At 58.5% G+C, this 26,710-nt stretch overlaps 2 protein-coding genes across 7 annotated transcripts; one reads left to right on the top strand and one right to left on the bottom strand.

Moving 5' to 3' along the window:
* The first annotated feature begins 42 nt into the window (after nt 1-42).
* LOC149865255 (leucine-rich repeat-containing protein 61-like) lies at nt 43-22,164 on the top strand. 6 transcript variants are annotated; one of them, XM_090048100.1, is made up of 5 exons: nt 43-799; nt 3,546-3,661; nt 4,249-4,362; nt 4,961-5,062; nt 20,616-22,164. In XM_090048100.1, the coding sequence occupies exons 2-5, from the start codon at nt 3,628-3,630 to the stop codon at nt 21,449-21,451; spliced, it is 1,086 nt and encodes a 361-aa protein (XP_089904226.1). In that variant the 5' UTR covers nt 43-799; nt 3,546-3,627; the 3' UTR covers nt 21,452-22,164. The 6 variants fall into 6 exon arrangements, with proteins under 6 accessions (XP_089904226.1, XP_089904224.1, XP_089904227.1 ...); XM_090048098.1 differs by lacking the exon at nt 20,616-22,164 and adding an exon at nt 6,515-10,390; XM_090048101.1 differs by lacking the exons at nt 43-799; nt 3,546-3,661; nt 4,249-4,362; nt 4,961-5,062 and adding an exon at nt 20,117-20,211.
* A 273-nt stretch (nt 22,165-22,437) lies between these two features.
* RARRES2 (retinoic acid receptor responder 2) lies at nt 22,438-25,593 on the bottom strand. Its single transcript, XM_090048145.1, has 5 exons — nt 25,360-25,593; nt 24,469-24,573; nt 23,430-23,528; nt 23,009-23,117; nt 22,438-22,652 (listed from the first exon to the last, which is right to left on the bottom strand). The coding sequence occupies exons 1-4, from the start codon at nt 25,522-25,524 to the stop codon at nt 23,013-23,015; spliced, it is 474 nt and encodes a 157-aa protein (XP_089904271.1). The 5' UTR covers nt 25,525-25,593; the 3' UTR covers nt 22,438-22,652; nt 23,009-23,012.
* Between the last annotated feature and the right edge of the window lie 1,117 nt (nt 25,594-26,710).

The following is a 26,710-nucleotide window of genomic DNA, read 5'->3' as shown; positions in this document are numbered from 1 at the left end:
CCCCACCCTTTCCAACTCCGGGCAGCCCTTAGCGGAGAAAAGATGTGGCTCGGGAAGCCTCCGCTCTGGGTTTTCGCCCCATTTTCAACGCCGGGCATCGGCACCCAGCGGCCTGCGGGCAGGCCCCGGCTTACAACGGGTCGAGCCGCAAGGCTTATAAACGGGCCGCCTGTCTCAACCTTCGGAGCTCAGTTTCGACTTCGCAGCGCTTGACCCGAGGCGGCCCCACGCCAGCGAGCCCGTGCGCCGCGTCACTCGTCTCCCTGGGGAACGGCTCTCCAAATTTCCTGGGCCCTTTGCTGAAGAAAGCCGATGGTGGTGCGGAAGGACCTGCAGCGGAGAGTCCCGAGAGCCTGGGAACGCGCCCGGCGAAGCCCTTCCTAGCCCGTGCGACTGCCATTCAGCACAGAAAGTACCGCCCGGCTGCAGGGGACGGAGCGCGGCGCGGGTGACAGTATCGTTCACGGCACCGCTCCTCAGGAGCAAGCGGGTCTCCGAGCTGCCGGCTGCAGCCCCCTCCCAGGGCCGCCCCGGGGCTGCCGGGCCCGGGTGCAAGTACATCCTCCGGCGGGCCCGGCCCGGCCTTTGTCGAGGGTGGAGGCGTCGCCCCCGCGGGCGGGCGGGGCGGGTCTCCCCGCCGCACGCCCCGCGCCGCAGGGGCCGGGGAAGCCCGGAGCACCGGCCCCACCCCGCAGGGGCTCTCCCCGCCCCCGGCTCGGGTGTCGGGCAGGCGGGGCCAGCCCGGCGGCGCAGCGAGGGCGTCCGCCGCCCGCGCCCGCGCCCGCGCCCGGCCGCGCAGGTAGGGCCCGGCCCGGCCCGAGGCCGCGGGGATGGCCGGGGGCGCGGGCCTGCCCCCCGGGGCCGCGCGCGGGGGGGGCGCGCGGGGGGGGCGCGGGGAGGGGGCCGGGGGCGGCGCGCAGGAAGAGGAAGGCATGGAGCAGGGGGAGGGGAAGGGGCAGGGCTTGGGGGATGGGCCGGGCGTGCTGCCCCCGGGGCGCGGGGGCCCCGGGCTGGGGCGCTGCCTGCGCCGCCCGCACCCCGCGTGCGCGCCCCGCGACTTACAGGCACGCCCCTGCGCTTTACATGTGCGCCCCTGCACCTTGTATGTGCGCCCCACAGCTTACATGCACCCCCCACAGCTTATGTGCACACCCCTGCGCTTTATACGTGCGCCCCACAGCTTACATGCACCCCCCCACAGCTTATGTGCACACCCCTGCACCTTGTATGTGCGCCCCACAGCTTACATGCACCCCCCCACAGCTTATGTGCACACCCCTGCGCTTTATACGTGCGCCCCACAGCTTACATGTACCCCCCCACAGCTTATGTGCACACCCCTGCGCTTTATATGTGCGCCCCCACAGCTTATATGCACACCCCTGCACCTTATATGTGCGCCCCACAGCTTACATGCACCCCCCCACAGCTTATGTGCACACCCCTGCGCTTTATATGTGCGCCCCACAGCTTACATGCACCCCCCCACAGCTTATGTGCACACCCCTGCGCTTTATATGTGCACCCCCACAGCTTATATGCATGCCCCTGCACTTTATATGCACACCCCCACAGCTTATATGCACACCCCTGCACCTTATATGTGCGCCCCACAGCTTACATGCATGCCCCTGCACTTTATATGCACCCCCCCACAGCTTATGTGCACACCCCTGCGCTTTATATGTGCACCCCACAGCTTACATGCATGCCCCTGCACTTTATATGCACCCCCCCACAGCTTATGTGCACACCCCTGCGCTTTATATGTGCGCCCCACAGCTTACATGCATGCCCCTGCACTTTATATGCACCCCCCCACAGCTTATATGCACACCCCTGCACTTTATATGTGCACCCCACAGCTTACATGCATGCCCCTGCACTTTATATGTGCGCCCCACAGCTTACATGCACCCCCCCACAGCTTATATGCACACCCCTGCACTTTATATGTGCGCCCCACAGCTTACATGCACGCCCCTGCGCTTTATGTGCGCCCCACAGCTTACATGCACCGCCCCACAGCTTATATGCACACCCCTGCACTTTATATGTGCGCCCCACAGCTTACATGCACGCCCCTGCGCTTTATGTGCGCCCCACAGCTTACATGCACGCCCCTGCACCTTATACGTGCACCCCACAGCCCACATGCATGCCCCTGCACTTTATATGCACACCCCCACAGCTTATATTCACACCCCTGCACTTTATATGCACACCCCTGCACCTTATATGTGTGCCCCACAACTTATATGCTCATCCTGCACTTTATATGCGCACCCCCACAGCTTATATGCACGCCTCACAGCTTGTATGTGCTCCCTGCACTTTATATGTACTCCCTGCACTTTCTATGCACACCCCACAGTGTATATGTGCTCCACACACAATATGCGCTCCCCTGCACCTTATACGCACTCCTGCACCTTTTTTGTGCTCCACCAAGTCCTGGGACTTTCCGGGCAGACTCCTGGCTCTGGCCAGATGAGCCCTGAGCAGTGTCCACCAGCTGCCTCGCTTCATTTGGGGGCAGCAGGTGTTCTGCTCTGTGTCCTCTTGCAGCTCCCTTGTTAGGACTGGCGACTTCTCCTGTTTTCATGTTATTCGTGCCTTGTACTGAGTTGTTCCCTCACTGGGGACCTTTGATTAAGGGGGCATCCAGAGGTTTCTCGTGGGCATCAGCCCAGAGTTTCCTTGGCCAAGCCAGTCGGCCTGGGGAAGGGGAGGGCCCATCTCTGCTTTGACGCAGCACTTTGCTGTGGATCTGGGCCCCCAAATCTCAGCCTGGGTGTTGACAGGGTTTAAATGCTTCTGCCCCTCACGGCCGTGAAGGACACTGAAAATACGCCCGGTGTAAACCCTGCACCTGAGTGCAGAAACATAAGCTCTGGGAGACGTGCGTCGTCCCGTTCGTCAGGCTGTTTCAGGGGTGTCGACTCTGAAACCTAAAGATGGCACTTTCAAACCCGCCAGCGTTAGCCGCATTGGCAGAAACGTCCGACCAGTGTGCGTCCCCCCCCAGCTAGTCCCCGTCCCTTTCCAGATCTTGGCTGTGCCTTGCCTGGCTGCCAAAACCTCCCGGCTGCTTCCTACCGAGCACTCCCATCACATCTGTACCTACTAAAACGCTCCTTGACAGACCCCAGGCCCCCACTAGTTTTTTGACGACAGAAAAATATGCGCGCCTCACAGCGCTAATGTTGTGTGGCACCCCGCGGCACCCTCGAAAGAATCTCAAGGCACCCCAGTAGGCTGTGACATCCCAGCTGGCACGCACGAAATCCTACAGCACGCTCAGAAACGAGCCCTGAACCAAACGGAGCTAAAGCCCAGCATCGCTCGCACCAGGCTGCTGATGGTGCAGCTCGCTTTCAGAGTCTGAGCTGTTGCGTAGCTCGTGCTGGGGTGCCGCAGCACTGGAGCGCAGGGAGCTGCGACGATCCCGGATCGCCACGCGGGATGTTCCTGGGGCCCTCGGTCCCGCGCTGCTCCGGCTGAGCCCCGGCTCGTTCTTAGCACCGCGATGCTCGTTGTTGCAGGTCCCGGCGAGGCGCGAGGACGTGGCGGCCTGTTTCCTCTGCGAGCGGTGGCAGAGATTCCCGGGAGCAGTACAGCCTCGCCATGCGGGAGAATTACGATGTCCTGATGGCCCTGGGTAAAGCACTGTCCTCCCATCCTGCGCGTGCCCCCGTGCCGACGGCGCCCGTGTCTGTGTGCCCCGAGCCCTGGGGACGGTCACCCAGCGCCGTCTCCGCCTAAGCCCCCCAGGGAATTGAGGGCCCGCCATCTCGGAGAACAAACCCTGCCCGTTCCAGGTGACAGCACGTCTGGGCTGAGGCAGCGCCTTGCGCTGGGATGGGTCCCGGCAGCTTCTGCGCGACCACAAAGCCCTGCTGCTTTGGCTGGAATTCGGGGAGGTGGGAGGGGGGTGCGTGGGGGGACTTGAGTGGGAATCTGGCCCAGGCAAGGAAATTAGCACCCTGGTGTGACCTGCCTTGCAACAGACAGGCCTTTGGTCTGGGTCTCGGGCAGAGAGCGTCTCTCCTAGCCCACAGCACGGCACCGTCTTGGGGGAGCGTTAGCTCGGCAGGCACAAAGTCCCCTTGGAGGGAGGGAGGCCGGCACGGGAGCACCTCGGAGGACCCGGGTGCTGCCTGTAGTGCCGTTGCCCACCCAGCGCGTGCGGGCAGAGGCGGCGGGGCAGCGTGCATGTGCATCAGGGCCAGTCTCTGTGCTGCGCAGGGTCCCCCATCACCAAGCCAGAGCTGGTCCCCCAGATCGAACACACTGAAGAGCCGTGTGTCCAAACCCAGGGGCGGGCTGAGGAGCAGGAGGCCCCAGGCTGCGTCAACCCAGGTCAGTGAGACTGCAGGGCTCGTGTCCTGGGGCGGTGTCCAGGGCGGCGCGGGGAGGTCTGGGCAGAGCCCGGAGTCGGGTCCCAGCCTGCCATCGGCGCGATGAACTGCAGCGTGGTCCTTGCTCGGTTGCCAGACCGGATCTGCCCCCCAGCAGCAGCGGCTGCCTGGGAGGTTTGGCCTCAGCCACGCTTGGCCAGGCAGATGCATCCTTTTCCCCCGGGGGCAGGACCCCTCCTCCACCCCCCAGGCTGCAAATGCACTCGCTGGAGAGTTGACAGTAGCACAGAAAGCAGCAGCCTGGTGCCTGACCCTGGGGGCTCGGGGATCTGCAGGGAGTTGGATGTACTGGTTTTGACCAAAAACACCGTCACAGCTTCGGTCCTGAGTGCCAGAAAGGGTCCTTCTCCCGCTGCCCGATTCTGCGGCGGCTGCGGGCAGCTGGAAATCTCCTGGTTCACAGCATTTGCTGCCCCGATACCACTGATAAAAACCGGGATAGACAGATGGACACGCAGGCAGAAGGTGTCCATCTGGCTGAGATGCTTCCTGGAGTCTGGGGAAAGCCTGGGCTTCAGTCCCTCTTTTCCTTTGGACAGGATCCGTTGTCCCCAAGCCTGAGGTTTTTCCACTGGGGGAGCAAGAGCAGCAGCAGCGCGGCAGGCAACAGCAGGGTCCGGAAGAGGGAAATGGCTGCTCAGGTGAGACCCCCCCCAGCCAAACGTGGGCAGAGGCACCAGAGCCACCCTCCTGCATCTCCACTGACATCTCGGTTTGGTGGGGAAATGCAAGCTCAGCCTCCACGGCGCATTTAGCCCTAGCCCCTCCTTGCAGATGGTAAAAAGGGGCTGCTTCTTTCCACCCATGCAGCCCATGCCTGGGGCTGTGGACCTCGCGTGACCCACCTGCCCCCGTACCCACATTGCTGCACCCCCCATCGTTGTCCTTTGCTAGCAGAGGGGCCGGAGCCACGGGGCTTCTGGCTGGTGTCTGTGATGAAAATGCAGCGATGCCCAACCAGGGGGTTGCGATATCCTTTCAGGGGAACCACGGGGGGCCGCGCTGTGAGGTCTGCAAACACCTGCACGTGGGTTGTAAGTTCAGCCCAGAGATTCAAAGAGGCCTTCACGGGCTCACAGCTCTCCTGCCCTGCCACGGTCTCTGAACGTCTTTGCAGTGGAAGAATTGCCCGAGTCCAGCTGAATGCAGCCTGCCGAGCCGTGGCCTGTGGGCTGGGCAATTTGGCAGCAAGGTGGTTAACGTTGCCGGCGGATCGAGGGCAGTGATTCTTCCCCTCCATTCAGCCCTGGGGAGGCCACATCTGGAGTCCGGTGTCCGGTTGTGGGCCCCCACGACAGACAGGATGTGAGCACATTGGAGAGAGTCTGGTGGAGGGCAATGAAAGTGATTTGGGGGCTGGGAGACAGGACTGGTGAGGAGAGGCTGAGAGAAATGGGCTGAGTCTGCAGAAGAGAAGACCGAGGGGGATTTGATAGCAGCCTTCGCCTCCCTGCCGGGGGCTGCAAAGAGGACGGAGCTGGGCTGGTCTCAGTGGGGGCAGACGACAGGACAAGGAGCAATGGGCTCAGGCTGCAGCAAGAGAAGTTTAGGCTGAATATTAGGAAAAACTTTCTCACCAGGAGGGTGGTGAAGCACTGGACCAGGCTCCCCAGAGAGGCGGTGGACTGTCCATCCTTGCGGGTGTTTAAGGCCCAGCTAGAAAAGCCTTGGCTGGGATGATATAGCTGGGGCTGGTCTTGCTTTGAGCAGAGGTTTCGACTAGATGTGAGCTCCTGAGGTCCCTTCCCGCCCTCGTTGTCTCTGTTTCTAGGATTGTAATACTGCCACCCCCCCCCCGCTAAATTCCCATGCCCCCTCTGCCCGCGTGGCCGGTCTGACCTGGTCTGCACCTCTCCCCCCGCACGGCCAGATGGGGTTGTGCCCACCTTGGGCACCCAATCAGGATCCTGCCTGTGGACGGACCAGGCAGTGCCTGGGGAAGAGACCGAGCGCCAATGTCCCAGTACTTCTCCTTAGTCCAAAAACAAGAGCCGGGGTGCAAAAAGGTGAAGAAGCACCACGGTAGCAGGTCCTCCTCCCTGCTCTCCTCACGCATCCCACCTCTCTGTCTGCCTCTCCCCCCGACCCCGCAGGCGACTGGCTCGTCAGGAAGGTGAAGGTGGAGGAGGACGAATGGCCCACGCCTCCCAGCGCGGACGCGCTGCTGTCGGGGCAGCTGCAGGGCGGCTTCCAGCCCCCGCAGACGGATCAGAGCTACCTGAGCGCGTGCAAGCCGGAAGCGGAGGAGTACACCAGCTACAGTGACCTGCCCGGCTTGGCTCTGCCGCCGTGGCAGCTGGCGAGCGAGACGCCGTTCGGCTGCCCGGCCCGCGAGCGGCGCTTCGGGGACAGCAGCCCGCGCCCCTTCCCCTGCGCCCAGTGCGGCAAGGGCTTCGGCAAGAAGGCGCACCTGACCCGGCACCAGCGCGTGCACACGGGCGAGCGCCCCTACCCCTGCGACCGCTGCGGGCGCCGCTTCAGCCAGAAGATCCACCTGGGCTCGCACCAGCGCGTGCACACGGGCGAGCGCCCCTTCCCGTGCGACCACTGCGGGAGGTGCTTCCGCAAGAAGACCCACCTGCTGCGGCACCAGCGCGTGCACACCGGCGAGCGCCCCTTCCCCTGCGACTGCTGCGGGCGCCGCTTCACCCACAAGCAGCACCTGGCGCGGCACCAGCAGCTGCACGCGGCGCCGGGGGAGCCGGACGCCCCGTGCCTGCCGAAGGTGGAGCCGGACGCGGAGGCAGCGACGGTGGCTCCCTCGGCGGGGCCGAAGCCCTTCACGTGCCAGCAGTGCGGGAAGAGCTTCGGCTGGAAGAAGAACCTGACGTCGCACCAGCGGCTGCACGCGGAGGGGCGGCCGTTCGTGTGCGCCGAGTGCGGGCGCGGCTTCAGCGACAAGCGGCACCTGACGGCCCACCTGCGGGGCCACATGGGGCTCAAGCCCTACGCCTGCGCCTACTGCGAGAAGAGCTTCAGCCACAAGCCCAACCTCACCATCCACCAGCGCAGCCACACCGGCGAGCGCCCCTTCACCTGCCCCGACTGCGGCCGCGGCTTCGCCCACCCCCAGCACCTGGTGCGGCACCGCCGCGTGCACACGGGCGAGCGCCCCTACACGTGCTCGCAGTGCGGGCGCTGCTTCAGCTCCCGGCCCAACCTCATGGCCCACGCCAAGGCCCACGCCGAGCAGCGCCCGCACGCCTGCGAGCAGTGCGGCCGCGGCTTCAGCCGGAAGTCCCACCTGGTGCGGCACCAGGCCGTGCACACCGGCATGCGCCCGCATGGCTGCGCCCAGTGCGGCAAGCACTTCAGCTCCAAGACCAACCTGGCGCGCCACCAGGCCGTGCACACGGGGCTGCGGCCGTACATCTGCACCCAGTGCGGGAAGAGCTTCAGCCGCAAGACCCACCTCCTCCGCCACGAGCGCACCCACTCCAGGCCCCTGCCGAGGGACGGCGGCGGTGGTGGCTGGGGGGCCCTGCCGGATCCGCTGGCCCAGCCTTCAGCCTGCCTCTGAGGAACTGGCCAGCCGTGCCCACAGCCCCTCGGCCACGCCAGGACGCCCAGCCCTGGACACCGGGCACAGGGATGGTGGCCTGCAGACCTCCCTCTTATTGCAGCCCTGTTGGCCTGTATCCTCAGCTGGGCTCTTCAACCCACTCCTCCTGCATGCGCTGCTCTGCCTGGGCCCTCCGTCCCAGCTCTCTTCCCGTATGATCCGCGTGATTGCCTTACAGATCTGCCCAGAAACACGCAGTGCCCTGGCTACAGACTGAGCCTGAGCAGAGAGCTACACGTAGCCAGCTCAGACCTACCAGCAGGTAAGACACAGACGTGATATCACAGCCCGGTATCTACTCCACACCGCCTGATGCACGGAAATTACTTGAGAGGAATTTCCAGCCAGCAAAGGACCTGAAACCCCAACCTGGCTGATGTCGCAAAATCATCAGCTGCAAAATGAAGCCTTAAAACACCTACAGGGCAGCTGGTCAAGCAGGGGATGGAGCAAGAACCTGTCCATGGACCCTGGCTAAGTGTGGTTATACCTAGATGGGGGAGAGCGGTGCAACCCTAGAGCCAAACTGCCGTAGCAAATTGTGCTGTAGATCAGGTTAACGGGGTATTTCTTAGCTGGGGTGTCCATGCCTCAGCCATGGACCCTGCAAATCCTGCTGTAGCCTGTCTCGTGTTCAAGCTGGTTTATAGGACCCCAGACAGGAGGACAGACCCTGTGTCGGGGAGTCACTGTTCTGCACCCCAAAAGCGGCACGTGAAGGGACCTACAGTCGTGATCTGAATGGGAGAGGAGCGCGCTCTCTCCACATCTGAACGTCCGTGTCGCTCTCTAAGCCCGTAGCCTTGTCAGTGCCATGTTTCCTGGGTGTTTCCACCCTCATATACGGCTTGTGGGTGCCTGAAGAGACCTCCAGGATGGGGCAGTCAGGACAGTAGCCGAGCCCCATGTAACGAAGTCGTCGCTGCTCTGGGCTGGACGAAGGACCCCGCTAAAGGTCAGATGCTGTTTGCACTGTTAGGTGCCTGCGTGTGATCCTCTTCCAGCCCGCTCGAGTCCACCAAAGCAGCAGATGCAAAAGCTGGGTGGGTTCTTGCTGTGAAGGGTCAGAGGATGGTGCGTTACAAAAGCACCCGCAGGTTTTCAGGGCTCAAACGGGGTGGAATAGACCCCTAAGTCAGGGTGCCCAATGCATAGGGTGTACATAGGCCCAAGTCAGCTGCTCAGTGGGTAGAGCAGAATCTGGCCTTGAGTCCTGATGTCAGATGAACACGTCGGGTCTCCAGAGCCCCGCTCCGTTCCCTGCATCAGCTGCATTGGCAGCCACTGATTAGCCCCATTTTACAGGTGGGGAAGTCGGGACTAGACAGGGCATGTTCACAAATGCCCTTCGTTCCTGCTAACGCCCGGGTACCGGAAGCCCTGAAATACAATTCTGCCTAGAAACCCACCGATCTGCAGGGACCCGTTGCCTTTGGGCTTCATTCGAAAAGGACAATCACCTGTTAATCCTGCCCCTGTATCTGCTCAGCACCCGATCAGTCAGATACCCTGTTGGCCCCCTTCCCCGACCCTGTACATACCCTGCTCTGTAGCCTCGTATCAGTTCCTCACCCCCTTCTCCCATCTGTTCTGCATATCTGCAGCAAATTCCTGTTCTGTAAGCTTTTTGTCCCCCCAAAGGTGCTGGGAAAGAGGCAGGGGCCTCGTCTCTCCCAGACCAGAGATTGGCATAGTGGTTCTCCACTTTTTGTAGACCCCAGGCACCCCTCCATAATTTTTCTTTTAATCTAGCAGCCCTCCCCCCCTCCCCCCAATGCAAAAACTAGCTTCCCTTTTTTTTTTTTCTGACTATGGAAAAATGACAGATTTTTAATGCAAAATCTTTTATGTTGCAACGAATTCAGCAAGCCCAGGATGGTTGTGGTGCTCTGAATGCTTATGTGAAGCCTCTGGGTTTGTCTTGTGAATCAGGGGATTGCACACCTAATGGTGCAGATGTGCAGCACCCTTCAAAGGACCTCTGCAGCACCCCGGCGAAGAAGGAGCAGAGCCATCCGGAGCTGCTGGGCCCTTTCCACCTGCAAGCTCGTGCCAATAGCACTGGCTTCCCCCTCTTCCTTGCCCCTTACTCAGGATGTCCTGACGGTGCAGGAAAGCCTGGCTGACCCTGAGTTCGCTTGGCCGCAGTCTCTGCTGTCTGAACACCGTGGGGGCAGATGGGCTAGGGAAGTTAGGCCAGTGATGGAGCTGGGATGGGGTCAGGCATCAGGTCGGTCCTTCCTTGAGCAGGGAGTTGACCTCCTGAGGTCCTTTCCAACCTTCATTTTCTATTATGCTTTGGCCTCTTGAGGCAGAGCCCCACCCTGGTGCTATTGGCACAGCAGGGCCCCGATCCCGGTTTGGGGTGTCAGCCATATTGTGACAGAAATAAAGGATGTTATATGGACGCCGGAGGCTTTGCGTGGGCTTCATTTTCTCCCTGGCCGAGGGCAAACGGGATCAGGGCTCTGCGGGGATGCATCCGTGCAGATTCTTGAGAACTGGTGGGGCCGTTGCACCAGACCCAGCAGGACCCTGCCTGGCCCTCAGCCGATGTCCCCGTTGCAAGAGCAAAGCATGACAAAGAAAGGGAGATTGCAGCCCACGGGCCAGGCGCTGCCCGCTGAGCACGCAGTCTGGCGAGAGCTGCAAAATATAAGCCTCACAAAAGGGGCATCAAACTTGGACTTCACAGGGTTTTTGGTGGGGAAAACTCCCTGACTTGTGCCCTTCCACACACTTAACCTGCTGAGTCGAAGCAGAGCAGGTCACGGCTTCAATTTGAGGAAACATTCCTTGGATTTGAGTTTATTTCTGACCGGAGTCTGGCTTCAAACCTTAGCTCCAGATTTATCCCCCCCTTGGAGACGCCGGCTACCGTCAGCAAATGCATTTCTCTCCCCAGCTTGGTTGGACCCAAAAACCAGTCCAGCCCAGTGGCAGGTGAGCGAGGCACCACTATGGGGTGAGGCCTGACCCCCTGCTATGGGCCCAGACTCTGCTTTTGGCCCTTTCCCCCTGCACACAGCCATGCTATAGCAAATCCTCGTGCTACGGTCTCTAGATAGACCCCACTCAAAGGAGGGTGGGGGGAGCTGAGATCAAAAATATCCTTTTTTTCTCAGCACCCAGTATAAAAGCCTTCATGGTGGCAGTGGCACCGAGTCTGTTTCCTTCCAGTCACTTCTAAGCACCACATAAATTCAATCCAGATATACTTCTCTGGATAGGAAAGAAAATGTCTGTGGTCCTGAGATGCAGAGAACAGCATATTAACTATGGGTGAGTAGTTTGTACTTCACTGCGGCCGTCTTGGTTCGAGCATGTCCACACCGTCATGAAACAGAAGAACTGATAGCCCACAGAAATGCGGAGCAATGTGGCTAATCCCAAAAATATTGCTGCAACTTGCAGCAATCCCGCCCCCCCCTTCCAGGATTTGTGGCAGGAATTAAACTACGTCCCAGAGCAGCTTTTATTTCACGGTCTGAGCAAAATGAAGTCTCTGAGCAATACACAATTTCTGTTTCTGCTATAAACCAAAGGGAAAGGATGCTGAAACCTCATTCTCTGTCCAGGAGGCCTCTGGCTAGATCCTTTAGTTTGAAAGGAGGCAGTAGCATTGGAAAATAATCCAACCTATTCTACAGACCCATGCTCAGGTTTAGCATATAAGGAAGTTCAGGGTGTGTTAATGGGGAGAGACGCTTAGAGATAAAATGAAGCCAAAACTCAAGGGATTTAGGGTAGTGTAGAGGCTGAATGATACTGGGAATGGTACTAGAATAATACAAAAAGAGGGTGGGAAGGGAGCTCAGGACATCACATCTAGTCCAACCCCCTGCTCAAAGCAGGACCAGCCCCAACTACATCTTCCCAGCCAAGGCTTTTATCTACCCGGGTCTCGAAAACCTCCAAGGATGGAGAGTCCACCACCCCTCTGGGTAACCTGTTCCAGTGCTTCATCCTCCTCCTCATGAGAGTTTTTCCTAATATCCAACCTCAACTTCCCTTGCTGCAGCCTGAGTCCATTGCTCCTTCTGTCATCTGCCCTCACTGAGACCAGCCCAGCCCCATCCTCTTTGCAGCCCCCCTGCAGGGAGGTGAAGGCTGCTGTTTAATCCCCCTCGGTCTCCTCTTCTGCAGACTGAGATGCCAAGAGCCTCCCTACAGCGCGTGGCGCATTGAGAGGCTTCTCCGCGTGGGTGTCTGGGGTCTTGCCTAGTGCAGAAGCAGACAGGACTTCTCCCGCTGCCTGCTGGAGAGGACAGTGCAGCTCCCGTTCCTCATGCCTTAGAGGCTGGGCAAGGACCGAGTGAGCCTGGCCCCTCTGGGGCTCTGCTACTTGTGTCAGTGGTAGCCAAACCCAGCCCTCAACATGAAGCAAAACCTCCTCAGACCTCTGTTCTGGGCTGGGGCTGAGAGGACCAGCACGTCCCCACCAGGCAGCAGGGACCAAACAAGGGGAAAGGTCTCCTGGGCAGGCCCAAGGGGTCGCAGGGGCAAGCCCTGGGCACCGCGCGGACTCTGGAGGGAAGGTGCATAACATCTATGAAGGAGGGAGCATTTTTGTTCCTCTGTTTGTTGTTCCAGCCAGGGATAGCCTGCCAGCCCTGGCGTGGATGGCCAAGCTCCCAGTGCCCTCGCCAATTTTGTTCACGTCTGTCTTACAAGTCCTAGCATCTGCGAGTGGTACAGCAATACGACAGAAAGGGAAGGGTTGCTGAATAGTTTCACTAACAAAGAATTTTAAAAAAGGGTTGCAGAATATTGTCAGAGCTTCCCTTAGGCCAGGCCTCTTGTCCCAACACCTTGGTTTTAACGCTGCCTTTTAAGGCCAAGTGACTCTCATGTGATGGAAGGAAGTAGAAGGGAGGGAGACGCTCAGGATGACTGGATGGACATGCATTACATGGTCTGATTCAAGAGGATAACTCTTATTATTTAGCTTCGGCATGGGCAACCTTAGCAGCCTCCTGCTAACAGTAAAAAGATGAAGTTAAGACAGGGGGCATTGCAGTATTTTTTTAACAAGCATTGCAGCATTTTTGACAAGGGGCATTGCAGTATTTTTTTAACAATTGGGGACTTTTAAAAAACACAATATCGTCAGTTTTTATTTCTTTCAACTTCTTCACTTTTGCATAAAAGCCAACATACTTCTGAGAGGTGGGATTGGGCCGCTAGGAGTTACAGTCTTCATATAACAGGCTCAATACAGTTTAAAGCTTTATAAAATGTAAATTCTTTGAAGCCATTTTGATACAATGCCAAAATGAAAAAATCTCTATTATTTTGGGGGGAACTATATAAACCAGTGCCAAAAATGAGGCTGATACCTTCTGATTTATATCACGGGGCTCTTTGGTCCGTCAAATTAGCTGGATTTAAAAGGTTTTCCAGGGGATAGCTGCAGCACAGGGCCCCTTGTTTCTGCCTGCTGTCGTGCTTTTAGGTGTTGTGTTCAGTGGTTCCTCTTCTTTCAGTGTGCAATACAGGCCTTGGGATACTGCTATAAACTATCATTAGCAAATGAAGATAAGCTTGCTGGTTACAGGAGTATTTTTAGCCCATTTTGAAGTGAGTGAGCTTACAGAGTTGATCTGGTATGCTTGCTGCTGCCCCGACACCCATGCAAACATTATTTGCTCGCTTACTCTGCCAGACACCCAGGAAAAAGTCATTAGAGAAACAGGAAAATCAAAGGGGAAACATATGCCCTCTGAGCTTGTGCAGAGCATCTACATGACAAGCTCTTCTTATCCAAGCGAAAGCATAACAACAAGCAAACAATGGAGAGCAGTTTCTCACTAAATGCAGATTGCAGACAGCTGTTAAAGTTTTCCTTAAAATCCAGAGTGAGCCTGTTATCCTTGGTCTGTTTTTTAAGTTAATTTTTAAAAGGGCATTCATTCCGTGTGCGCATTTCGTGTCATTTCTCAGTATTTTGCTAAACGTGTTCAAGAAGTTACCAGTGCAATCTTTTAGATTGGCTGAAATTAAGATGCCTATTCTGTTTGTGAGGAGTGCCTTCCTAAATCCCGAAATGTTGACTTCCTTTATGTTCTAACATTGTTTGATTTGTTATATGTAAGTTGAATAATCTATTTATTTTTACAAACTTACATGTTGGGGTTGGTATCTTAAATTCTGAAAGTATAGCAGGCTTAATCTATCAGGCAGGCATCATTGGCAGAGGGGCAAAAGTAAAAAAATGGGCTCAGCTTTTGCCAGCATTTTGTTTCCTACACGGGTGTATTAATCTGCTTTGCATTATTCGAGTTCCTTTTAAGGTAGTCTGTAAGTGTCCTTTGTATAAATTAATTGCAATAGCAGGGTGGATACTGGCAGACTGTGCAGTCCAGGATGGTGCGCACATACGTTTGCCTGTGTGTGTAGCAGCACACCTGGATTTTCAGTTTAGCTTTTTCTGAAATAACCACGATCAACCCGCACTTGAACACATACAGTAGTGCACATAGGTGTGAGATCTGCAAAGTGTTCCTTGTGCATGGGTGTTTTCACTAGCAGGAAATTATACTGATTGCACTGGGGCTTGCAAGTGCCCAAAATGTTCTAAAATGGTGAAATATAACAAAGCTGGCGGGGATACAGAAATGGCAAAGCATTCCTACTACCTAAAATCCACACACACCTTCGCTCTGGCACAAAGGCAGCCCTGCACTTTCCCCTAATACTGTGAACCAGAAAATCCTCTTTGATCTTTGTGTAAAGAAAGGGGGTTGTGTGGGGAGGAGGGAGCGGAGCTTTCCCTCTCTCTGTTCCTTGCTACCTGCCTTTCAGATAATAGTTAACACCTGTTCTCTGCACTTTAATGACTAGCAGCAACACCACTGACACAGCTGGCCTCAAGATTTCAGGAGGAAAAAAAACAGCTATTCTTAAGAGCCTGGAATTCCTTAAGCAAGGACCATTCAGTTCTGTTTAAATTGCTAGCTAGCAACTATAATTACCAGCTATGCGTGTTATGTGCCCTTCCAAAAATGCTGCTAATATTTTACCCTTACCAGCTTTCTTTTAAAAACACTGCTTTAGCCATTAGCCTTGCACTGTTCTCCTTTTTTCCCCTTCTTTTTATTTCTTTTTAATACTTTGGATGCCTTTTCAAGAAAGATGAATTATTGAAGATAATTGGATGCCTTTTCAAGAAAGATTGAATTATTATTTTACTATCTTTATCTAAGGATGCAACAGAACAAGGAGCAATGGTCTCAGGTTACAGCAAGTGAAGCTTAGGTTGGATATTAGGGAAAAAAAATCATGAGAAGGGTGGTGAAACACTGAAACAGGTTACCTAGGGTGGTGGTGGTCTTTCCATCCTTGGCAGTTTTTAAGCATCTCCAAAAAGTGTCTTGATGCCCATCTTGCTGGGGTCATCTGATCCCAGGGGTCTTTCCTACCCAAATGCGGGGGGCTGGACCCAGTGATCTGTAAGGTCCCTTCCAGCTCCCAACAATTATGAAACTATAAGACCCAGCTAGACAAAGCCTTGGCTGGGATGATGTAGTTGGGGCTGGTCCTGCTCTGAGCAGGGGGTCGGACTAGATGTGACCTCCCGAGGTCCCTTCCAGCCTCATTTTCTGTGATTCTGTGAACTGCTGCTGGGCAATTTTTTTTTTTGACCAATAGTAAGTTTGCTGAAATATGGAGTTTTAGGGTGGGGCAGCTGAAACTATTTGCATATTTACGTAGAAAACAGTGAGAAGCTTTGCCTGAGACAAATGAAGGGAAGGTTTGGAAAGTGTTGAAATTACAGCGGCCTTGTCAGGGAAGACCATAAAGCAAGGTGAAAAGTGAAAAGACAGTGGCATGTAAGATTCCCAAATGGTAAAAGAAGGAGATACAAAATCCTTGGTCCTAAAAAAAGTAATTTTCACAAGGAAACATCTTACTGCTGACTGATGCCTTCCAGGGCTATAGAACTGTGTTCAATACAGTTCCCAAAGTTGCAGAAAACCCCCATAGAAATAACAGGTGTGAACTGGGGAGGAAAAAAACATTGTAGAGCTCAGCAAAGCCAAGAAGACCTGCTGCCCACCTGGGTTTCATCCTCCTTGTCCCCCCCCCCCAAGTCTCCCCAGGTGACAGGAAGCCAGAATCTGTATTGTACGGCTGTGAGTTTGGAAAAGAAAAGGTGCAATAGAAGTCTATGATAGAGGATGTGTATATATTTACCTCAATATAGATAGACAGATAGATTTTAATTAAAAAAATGTTGTGCATAGCTAGACAGACGTTGGGATAAGGGTTGATTCTTGTGCTTCGTAAGTTAATAAAGTCAGGCGGCAGACCAGTCTCTGGCTTCTTTTATCATAGATTTCATAGATTTCATAGACATCAGGGCTGGAAGGGACCTCGGGAGATCATCAAGTCCAGCCCCCTGCCCAAAGGGCAGGAAGTCGGCTGGGGTCATAGGATCCCAGCAAGATAAGCATCCAATTTACTCTTGAAGGTGCTCAATGTAGGCGCTTGAACCACCTCCGCTGGCAGACTGTTCCAGACCTTGGGGGCTCGGACAGGAAAGAAATTCTTCCTTATGTCCAGCCTGAAGTGGTCTCGCAGGAGTTTGTGACCGTTTGACCTCGTCATCCCTTTGGGGCGCTCTGGTGAACAGACGTTCCCCCAGATCCTGGTGGTCACCCCTGATAAACTTATAGGTGGCCATCAGATCACCCCTGAGCCTGCGCTCCTCCAGGCTAAAGAGTCCCATGGCTCTCAGCCTGTCAGCATACGGTCTGTTTTCCTGACCTCTGATCATGCGCGTGGCTCTCCTCTGGACTCTCTCAAGCTTCTCCACATCCTTTTTGAATTGTGGAGCCCAAAACTGGACGCAGGACTCCAGCTGCGGCCTCACCAAGGCCGAGTACAAGGGGAGAATGACGTCCCGGGATTTGCTCGAGAAGCATCTATGGATGCACGCCAGCGTTTTGGTCGCTTTACTAGCCGCAGCATGGCATTGCAGGCTCATGTTCATCTTGTGGTCAATGATGACCCCCAAGTCTTTTTCTTCTGTAGTGCTAACCAACGTAGCACTGCTGAGCCTATAAGGGTGCTGCAGGTTTTTCCTCCCAAGGTGGAGAACCTTGCATTTTTCGGTGTTAAACACCATGAGGTTCTCGTCTGCCCATTTGCTGAGCTTGTCCAGGTCAGCCTGGATCACCCGCCTATCTTCTGGCGTGGATGCTTTGCCCCAAAGTTTGGTGTCATCGGTGAACTTGGCCAGTCCGCTCCTGACTCCAATGTCCACATCGTTAATGAAGATGTTGAACAGTATCGGTCCTAGGACAGAGCCTTGAGGGACCCCACTGGTCACAGGGCACCATGATGAGTGACTGCCATCAATCACAACCCTCTGGGTCCGACCACGAAGCCAATTTCCCAGCCAGCGGATCGTGGTGGAGCCAAAGCCACAACTGGGCAGTTTGGCCAAGAGGTGGTCATGGGATACCAGATCAAAAGCTTTTTTAAAGTCGAGATATATGACATCAATCTCTTCTCCCTTGTCCAGGTGATAGGTCACCTGGTCATACAAGGAAATGAGATTGGTCAAACAAGACCTACCCGCAACAAACCCGTGCTGGCTGTCCCTTAGGATGTTAACCTGGGCCAGTCCCTCAAGGATGGCCTCCTTAATAAACTTTTCTAGGATCTTCCCCAGGATAGAAGTCAGGCTAATGGGCCTGTAGTTAGCCGGATCCACTCTCTTCCCTTTCTTGAAGATCGGCACCACATTGGCCTTCTTCCAGTCTCTGGGCACTACACCAGAGCGCCAGGAGCTCTCGGAGACCCGTGCCAGGGGCTGGGCTATGACGCTCGCCAGCTCAGTAGTCAGTCTACCAATACACCTGTAATCCAGCCAACAGACCCAAGCTTTTCGTTGCAGTTTTTTTAGTGTATCCACTATTTTTTAGTACATCAGATTCTAATGAGCCGTGAAGCCAGAGACTCATAGAAAATAAAGGTGGGAAGGGACCCCAGGAGGTCGCATCTAGTCCAACCCCTTGCTCCAAGCAGGACAGCCCCAACTACATCATCCCTGCCAAGGTGTACCTGGGTCTTAAACACCTCCAAGGATGGAGATTTCACCACCTCTCTGGGGAGCCTGTTCCAGTACTTTACTACCTTCCACATGAGAGATTTCTTTTCCTAATATCTAACCTCAACTTCCCTTGCTGCAGCTTCCTGTTACTACTTGTGAGGGGGCTTTGAAGCCCCCTCCCCCCAAGAGGTGCTGGTGCTGGTGTTGCTGCAGCCCAGGCTGGGATGGGGCCAGTCTGTGCCAATGCTCCTGCTGCACCGACCCCGCAGGGTCCTGGGTGGCGGGTCTTGCCCCTGTGCTCAGGCTCAGCCCAACGCGGCACTGGGGCAGGAAGGGGTTTCCCCCTCCTCAGACTGGTGCGGACTGGGCAGGTTTGCCTTCGTCTGCAGCAGGGGAACGGCCTGGGCCTGGGGTCCCTGCAGCATCTATTAGCAATCTTTGCAGCAGCAGGACATCGAGCATGGTTTGTCCCTGCTTCACCTGTGGTTTGGGTTTTGTGCTTTGTGACTGCGTGATAGTTTTAGTTATAGGTTAGAAAAGAATTTGCATGGAGGGTTTGGACAGGGCTGGTCCTGCCTCCGGCAGGGGGTTGGACTAGATGGGAGCTGCTTTCTAGCCAGCTTCTCTGATTCTGTGAACTCCAGGCCTGTTAATTTGTCTTCATCGGCAGAGAAGGCTTTGGGGCATGACTGTACAGTACAGAATTATGAGAGATCGGGAGGAAAGGTTAAAACATGATGTGGGGTTGCCAGACTAACCTGATGTCCTCCCTAGGAATGGAAGACAGTTCTTCCTCAGGCAGAAGTGGTGCCGTAGATCTACTCTGCCTGGACTTCAGCAAGCCGCAGCCTGCGGTGCCGAGAAAGCGAACGGCATCCCGGGCTGCATCGGCAGGAGCGCTGCCGGCAGATCCAGGGCAGTGATTTTCCCCCTCTGTTCAGCACTGGGGAGGCCACATCTGGAGTCCTGTGTCCAGCTGTGGGACCCCCACTGCAGAAAGGATGTGGGCACATTGGACAGAGTCCAGCGGAGGGGAACAAAAATGGCTGTGGGGCTGGGCACAGAACTGGTGAGGAGCGGCGGAGGGAAATGGGCTGATTGAGTCTGCAGAAGAGAAGACTGAGGGGGACTGAACAGCAGCCACCACCTCCCTGCCGGGGGCTGCACAGAGGATGGAGCCGGGCTGGTCTCAGTGTGGGAGATGACAGGACATACAAACCATCGTCCCTCCTTAAGTGCTTGCAAAGCAAAGGAGATAAAATGTGGGAACCCAGTGGGGGCCAATTCATTCATTGCAGGGACAAGCTGCATGTGTAAAGGGCTGTCTCTCTCAGGGTTTGACTCTATCGGTCAGATCAGCCTCCAAGGTCGGGTTTGAGCCTTCATTATTTGGAGGAAGGTGTCAAGAAACGCGCTGAAGACATGGACTTGGGAAGCGCCAACCAGACACAGGAGGACGGAGGCGGGCAGGGTGACTTGGAGGACTAGAGTATTGGAAATTTAAACCGGTGCACTGCAAAATTTTAAGCGCGCTTAAAATCCCAGAGCCAGGGGCTGGCAGGGAGCTGCAGGGGTTGCATCCAGCTCAGGCCTGGCCCCCGGGGCAGGATCAGCCCTGCAAACCAGCATCCAAACTCGGAGCAAAATGACCGCCACCCCGGGCATCGCCCCCGGCCCGGGGAAAGCGGGGGGCCGCGGCCCAAGATCCTGCTGCTGCCAAGGGGGGGTCATGGCCGTGCCCCGCTGCAGAGGAAAGCAGCCCCCCAGTGCGACCAGTCTGAGCGGGGGAATGCCCTCCTGCCCCCGTGCAGCTTCAGGCGCGAGACCCCCAGCCCCCCTGGGGGAAGATCAAGCCCCCTGCCCCACGGAGCCGCGGTGGGAATTATCCCCCAGCCCCATCTGGACGGGAAAACACCCGGGGGCGGCAGGTGTGAGCTGGCACCGTGCTTGCACGTGCAGCACACGCCCAGTCCGCGTGCAAGCCCCGCGTGCCCCCTCCCCCACCCATGACTGCGCGCTGGCCCTTTAAATCCTGGCAGCCGCGGGTCACCATAGCAACGCCGGCGGGTGCGGGGCGGCGGAGGGATCCGCGGGCTGCGGCGGGAGGGTGCGGGCCGGGGGCTCCTGCTCGTCAGCTCCCGGTTACTTGGCCGCTCTGCAAACAGGGGGTGTGCACGTGTGTGCAGGGGGGCACGCGTGGGATGCACGTGGGCGTGCGGGGGAGGTATGGGTGTGCAGGGGGCACACGGGCACGCACATCACGGCCATGTGCCTGCCGGTCCCGGGCTGCCAGGGGCGGGGGGGTGAGCACACGGGTGCTCAGACGTGTGCACGGCCCTGCACGTGGGTTCACGGTCACGGGGGGGGTTGCGTGCAGGACCCCCGGAGGGCCAGCCTGGAGCCAGCTGCGCGGTGCGGGGGGGGGGGGGGGGGGCAGCAGGCAGCCTGCCCCTGCCCTGGGAGGCCCTGGGGTGCCCCGTCGCTTCCTTAAGCCCCCTTTTTCCCCATGTGCCCAGCGGGGGGGGGGCAGGCTTTGCAGGGTCCTGATCCTGTCTCCTCCCCTTGCGTCCAGGAGCCGAGCCGGGCCCGCGGGGCGAGGCGGAGCCGGGGCAGAGGCCCCCGTGCCGGGCGATGGAGAGCGGGGAGGAGGGCGAGGCGGTGAGGGTCACCGCCCAGCTGCTGAAGGCCCAGACGGGCGAGTTCGACCTGGAGTCCATCCTGCTCCTCAAGCTGCGGGGCTTGGGCATCACGGACCTGGGCTGCCTGGGCGCCTGCGCCAACCTGGAGTGGCTGGACCTGTCGGGCAACGCCATCTCCCACCTGGGCCCGCTGGCTTCCCTGCGGGCCCTGGCCGTGCTCAACCTCGCGGGCAACTGCCTCTGCAGCCTGGAGCCGCTGGGCGCCTGCGAGAGCCTGCAGACCCTCAACCTGGCCGGCAACCGGGTGAGCAGCCTGCAGCAGCTGCGGTGCCTGGGGGCGCTGCGCCAGCTGGAGAGCCTGCGGCTGCGGGACCCCGCGGGCCGGCTCAGCAACCCCGTGTGCGCCTCGCCGGCCTACCGCCGCGCCCTGGGCGAGATGTTCCCGGGGCTCAAGGTCATCGACGGCGAGCGGGTCTCCGGCCGCGGCAGCGAGTTCTACCGGCTCTGCGAGGACCTGGACGACTCGCTGACGCGCTGCGCCGGGGGCGGTGGCGGGGCCGAGCCCCCCGGCACGGCCCCGCCCTGGGTGCCGGAGGGCTACTGGGCGGCGCGCCCGCCGCGCCGCGGCTCCATCGTCGAGGAGGCCTACAAGCAGTTCCACGAAGTGCTGCGGGAGTGCCGGGAGCTGGGCAAGAAGGCCGACGACGCCGTCGCCCAGGCGGAGCGGGCCCTCAGCCTCCGCCCCGACCCCAGCTCCTTCGTGTTTTGAGCCGGCCCCGGCGTCGCGCCGCAGGCTCTTCCTTGCCCTCTGCGCCGCGGGTCTGTGTCTCGAGCGCCCTGCCCGCTTGGCTTCGGCTGCGGTCCCGTGTCCCGGGGGGGCCCCCTCCGAGCTGCGGGCCTGTCTGGCAGCTGGCTCAAGTTTGCAAAGGGTGGCTTTCGCTCTCTGGCTGCTGGGATAACCCTAGCGCAGCCCGGACCCTGCTTTACAGCGCGTGCCACCCGGAGCCCTGCAGCTCCCCAGGGGTGGGGGCGGTGGAGCCAAGTCTGCTGCCCCACATCACAGTGGATGGGAGACTCCCCCTCTCCCAGGTGGCCCCCACCAGGCTCCAGAGAAGCTGCTGACCCCCAGCTTCCCCCCGGCCTCAGTTTCTTGCTGTGGGGTTGTCAGGCATCCGGTAGGGCCGGGCATCGTCCCTTCCAGGCCGGGTGCAGCCTGCGAGCCGGGCGTGAGAGCTGCCTGGGACAGCAGTGGCTGAGCGAGGCGAGGGGAGAGAGGCTGCCTTGGTGACCCCCAGCCTGCTACCACGGGGCTTCTGCAGCCATGCCTGCTCCAGGCACAGCCGTGGTGGTTGCTCCTACCCGGCTCTGGGTGAGAGGCTCACCGAGCAGCTGGGGCAATGTGGCAGGAGGGGGCATGGGAGCTAAGTGAGGTCCCCCTCCGGCTGTCTGCTGTGAAATAAACCCCCACCGTGTCCTCTCCGAGTCTGCTCCCTGCCTCTCTGTGCAGAGCTGGGCATGCTGGCAGGGCTGCCATGATGCCAAGCAGCTCATCATGGGCCCTGCCCTGCTCCAGGGTGCCTGGGTCAGCACGGGGAGAGGGTGGGAAGGGGCTAAAGCCAGTCTGGTCCTGCCAAGGGACACTGATCCCCTCCAGCCCAGGGAGGAAGCAGGCTGGAGTGAGGGGGTCTGTGCTGGAGGACAGAAAGTGCTGTGATCCCAGCCCTGGGCACGTGAGAGATGCACCAGGCAGCAGAGGACCGTCCAGCTCCACAGGCCCTGAGGCAGGCCTGTGGCTGTGGCTTTATTGGGGACACGCTGACCAGTGGGGAAAGCAGCGGGCTGAGATGCTCCTTTGCTGCCCACGTCGCAGGGGGAGGTCTGGGGTAGTCTCCTGGTCTCTGCTGGACGGCAGTCTCCTTCCTTGGCTGGCGGGGGCCAGGGGGTCCCTGGCCCCATGGGCGCTGTCCCAGCTGGTTGGGGAGAGAGGAGACACACCAGGGAGTTAGTTGCTGCCAGAGCCGTGACGCACTTCTCCTTTCTCAGTGAGAGCCTGGACCTGGGAGCCAGCCTCTGAGCTGCTGCCAGCACCCCTGGGGCAGGGGCAGGGGCAGGGGAGTTCCCTCCAGCATCTGCTGGGCTGGTCTGCAGCCTGCCCTGGGGGCTCAGTGCTGGGCTGGGGGGTATGGGTCAAAGGCTCTCATCTCTAAGGAGGAAGGAGTCCCTTGCAGCCGTCCAGCTTCTGGAAGATGGGCCAGGAGGCAGCTATGTGCCCCAAGCATCATAGGACCCAGCTGCCCGCCCTTCACTGCCCCGTCTCTGTGCTCACCGCGCTAGTCCAGCTGGCTGTGGAGGAAGGCAAACTTGCCAGGGAGGTAGACCCCCTCACCAGCCTGTTCCACCCCCTGGCACTCCCGCTCGTCCCTCGGCGACAGCACCTGCAAGGCAGAGCCAGCATTACCGTGAGGGCAGCAGCTCTGAGAGCATGGGGGTGCCAGGGCTTGTGCTGCATGGGTGCAGCCAAACGTGCATGTGCCCCCATGCATGTATAGCTCGAGATGTGCATGGGAGGGGTGTTGTATCTGCCAGGGACAGGCATGTGTTTGTGCACGTGTGTGTGTGTGATCCTCCAGGTGTGGCACCACACACGTAGGGGCACTGGGGCTGGCTCCAAGCTTTGCCGGCCCCCCAGACCCAGTCCCTCCAAGCTTGGGACAGCAGCTGGGTGGAGGGCAGAGGGTGGCACTTACCTTGGTCAGCAGCTCCATGCTGCAGTGCATGTACTTGTCCAGCACCTCCGAGGGGCTGGTGTTGTCAAACTTGACGCAGAACAGGCAGTTGCGCTTCTTCTGTGGAGACAGACCGGGGAGGCCGTGACCACCGAGGCAGGGCAGACGGCGGCTCTGGGGCAGGGCAGCGAGGCTGCAACACCCCTGGCTGCTCCCTCATCTCCCACAGGCATGGATGGGGCCCAGCAGCGCGGGGCAGGGCAGGGTGGGGTGGGATAAGGCTGGTAGCCCAGCCACTGCTGGGCATGGGGACCCAGGAGGTAAGCGACAAGGCCAAGGTCATGGTGGGAGCCTGTAGCAGAGGTCATGGAAGAAGCCCAGCCCAGAACAGCAAAAACCCTGCCTAGCACCCACGTGGTTCCACGGGGGTGGACTCACACCCCCCACTGGGCACTGCACGCTCCTGTGTTGCCACATTTACACAGCTCCAACAGGCACAGCTACATATGCACTCACACCTCCCCCAGGCATTGCACATGCATCAACACACAGCTCCATGGGCATGTGCACATACATCCCCCCAGGCACTGCACATGCATATACATCAGCACACTCACATGGGTCCAACAGGCACAGCCATGCATGCACACCCACCTCCCTCAGGCACTGTGTGCACACACCCACGTGCTGCTCCTATGTACAACTCCACCTCCGCTCCTGGGGCTTGCACATGCATACACATCCGTTCACACACTACTGCAATACACATGCACAGGCACGCACACTCACCCCTCCCAAGTCCAGATGCCCCCATTCACCCCATTACTACTCTCTCCTGGGCCCAGCCTCTCCCACCTGCTCTGACAAGGAGGATCTGGGTCATCCTTGTCTGCCCCGTGCCCTAAAGGAGGGAGACAGGGTAGGGGTGGGGTGGGGGGAAGGAGGCAGAAAGAACTGAGAGGGAGAATGAGCACGGCCCTGATCCTGCTGCCCTTGAGGCAAATTCCCAGCGACTTCAGTGGCGTGGGCATGAGCATAGCCTAGCCACCTGCTTGCTCACCCCGTTGGGTCTAACGCTGCAGTGCTGCTTCCTTTCCTGCTGCTTCCTGCAGGTCGTGGGTACCAGGTTGAGGTGCATACGAATGAAGGTCCCCGCTGACTGCACCTATGAGAGAGCTCGGGGTCAACCAGGAGCGGGGCGGCTCTGAGCTGGACCCCAGCACTGACAGGGCATTCCCGGCCTTCGGAGGAGCAGCTCCTGCAACGTCTCTGGGCACTTGGTGCTAATCCCGTCCCACTAACTAAGTGCCTCAGTGCTGCACGTTTGCTTGTGTAACACAAGGGGCGGATCTAGGCAGGTGCAGGGAGTAAACAAGCCCAGTTCTCTCCGCCTCTCCTTGCAGGTCCTGTTCCCTGGGCAGCCCTGGGCTCCTGGCATCCGAGTAAAACTTCTAGTTTCTTTTTACACCAGAAGCAAGGAAGCTTCAGAGATGTTCCTGCCCTCTCCCAGCAAGAGGGAGAGGGTGGGCTTCCCCCAAGCTCAGAGGGACCCGTGTTGTCCCTTGGCTTCATCCTGCCTGGTCCGCAGCAAAAGCTGGATGATACCACCCATCCTCCCCAAAATGGCTTGAGTACCCAGCAGGGACCAGTTGCCCCATCATGTGTCCCAGTAGCCCCCAGCCCCACTTGGCTTTCCCCTCCAGGGAAAGAGGCCTTGGCTAAGCCCTGGGAGAGGAAAGCCAGGCATTGTCACACACCCAGGCAAGCATCCAGTGAATGTGTAGCTCAGCGTGGCAAGTCAGTGCCCCGCGACCCAGCCTGCCCGCACTGCCCTGTGCTCGGGGAGCTCCGGCCGGGCTCCGGCTCCAGGCCCTTCTCCCCTAAGGCGGGATGTCACCCCAGCAGTGCCTGAGAAGCCCATGGCCTGAACCCACTGCACTGCAGCACTCACGTTTTCGACCACCCCTTCCACCGACTTTTCCTTGAAGAGCCAATGGACGTGGCCGCGGCTGTGGAAATCAGCCAGCGCCAGCTCCACTGCCTGCTCCTGCAACACGGACCGGCTGGCTGCTGCCAGCACTGCCAGGCTCAGCACCAGAGCGAGCACCCCCTTCATGTCTGCCGGCGCCGAGGGAACCCGACTGAGCTGCCTGCCCCGGGGCAGCACTGATAACGCCCGGTGTTGATTTTGGTCGTCTATTAACTAGCTCCCGCTCGCCACTGCCTCCTTGGGCCCCATGCTGGGGCCCTGTCCATTTGGGACTGAGGTCACACTGTGCTGCGGAAGAGCCCGCAGACGGTGCAGGGATCAGGGTGATGCCCGCATCCTGGCAGCCTCTCTTAAGGGGATGCTCCCCCAGCTCCCAGCGCATGCCCCATCCACCCCAAATGACCACGGACCCATGCACAGGCCTTGCCTCCCCTCCCAACTCCCCTTCAGAGCCGGCAGAACACAGGGTGCACCAACAACCTCCACAGATGGCAAGTCGTCCTCCCCTCCCAGGCACCTTGAACAGGTATAAATGGATGCACCTCAAAGCCCTGAGTAGGGGCTGGGACCCCCACCCTCATGCCCCCGGGGATATGCCCAGGGTCCAAAGACATTTGCTGGCTCCACTCCCTGCAGAAACCACAGGGTTTCCTCCCTGCTCCAGCGCCTGGGGCTGCTCAGCAATGCCAAGACATTGCAGATCTCTCCGGTGTAATGCCAGGCTTGGTCCCTGCAGGCTGCTCTGCACCCTGCCAAGCCCAATGTCCCTCCAGCCCTGGGTTTCCCACCCCCTTGGCTGGATGGGTTTGTTTTTTTCCATGGTGTTTTTCAGGAACTGGTCACTGGGCTTTTATCAGAAAACCAACAACTCTCCCTGCCCGAGAGACGAGCAAACAAGCCCCTGAGCTGCCAGGCTGGGACCTCATGGGCAGAGGTCAGTGCCTGCGAGCGCAGGTCAACAGCAGCTCAGGGGGAGGTGATGCGTTACAAACGCACATGCAGGGCAGGCGGCTGGGTGTCGGAGGCTCGGAGGGTCAGATGTGTTTGGAACTGGAGGATTCCCAGAATTAGCGGAGCAACAGGGCCGTGGCGCTACTTAATCCTGCACAGCCAGCTAGACTGTTCCTCTGCTCCTCAGCCCTGCCCACGACAGGGTGCCCTTGCTGTGAAGACGAACAGCGTGCGGGGCTGCACTGGGAGGAGCGCTGTCAGCAGATCGAGGGCAGTGATCCTTCCCCTCTACTCAACACCGGGGAGGCCACATCTGGAGTCCCGTGTCCTGATGTGGGTCCCCCACTATAGGAAGGATGTG

The sequence above is a fragment of the Crocodylus siamensis genome, chromosome 5 (genome assembly GCF_052110815.1).
Source record: "Crocodylus siamensis isolate JL-2025a chromosome 5, ASM5211081v1, whole genome shotgun sequence".
NCBI lineage: Eukaryota > Metazoa > Chordata > Crocodylia > Crocodylidae > Crocodylus > Crocodylus siamensis.
This window is presented reverse-complemented; position numbering and strand designations above follow the sequence as displayed.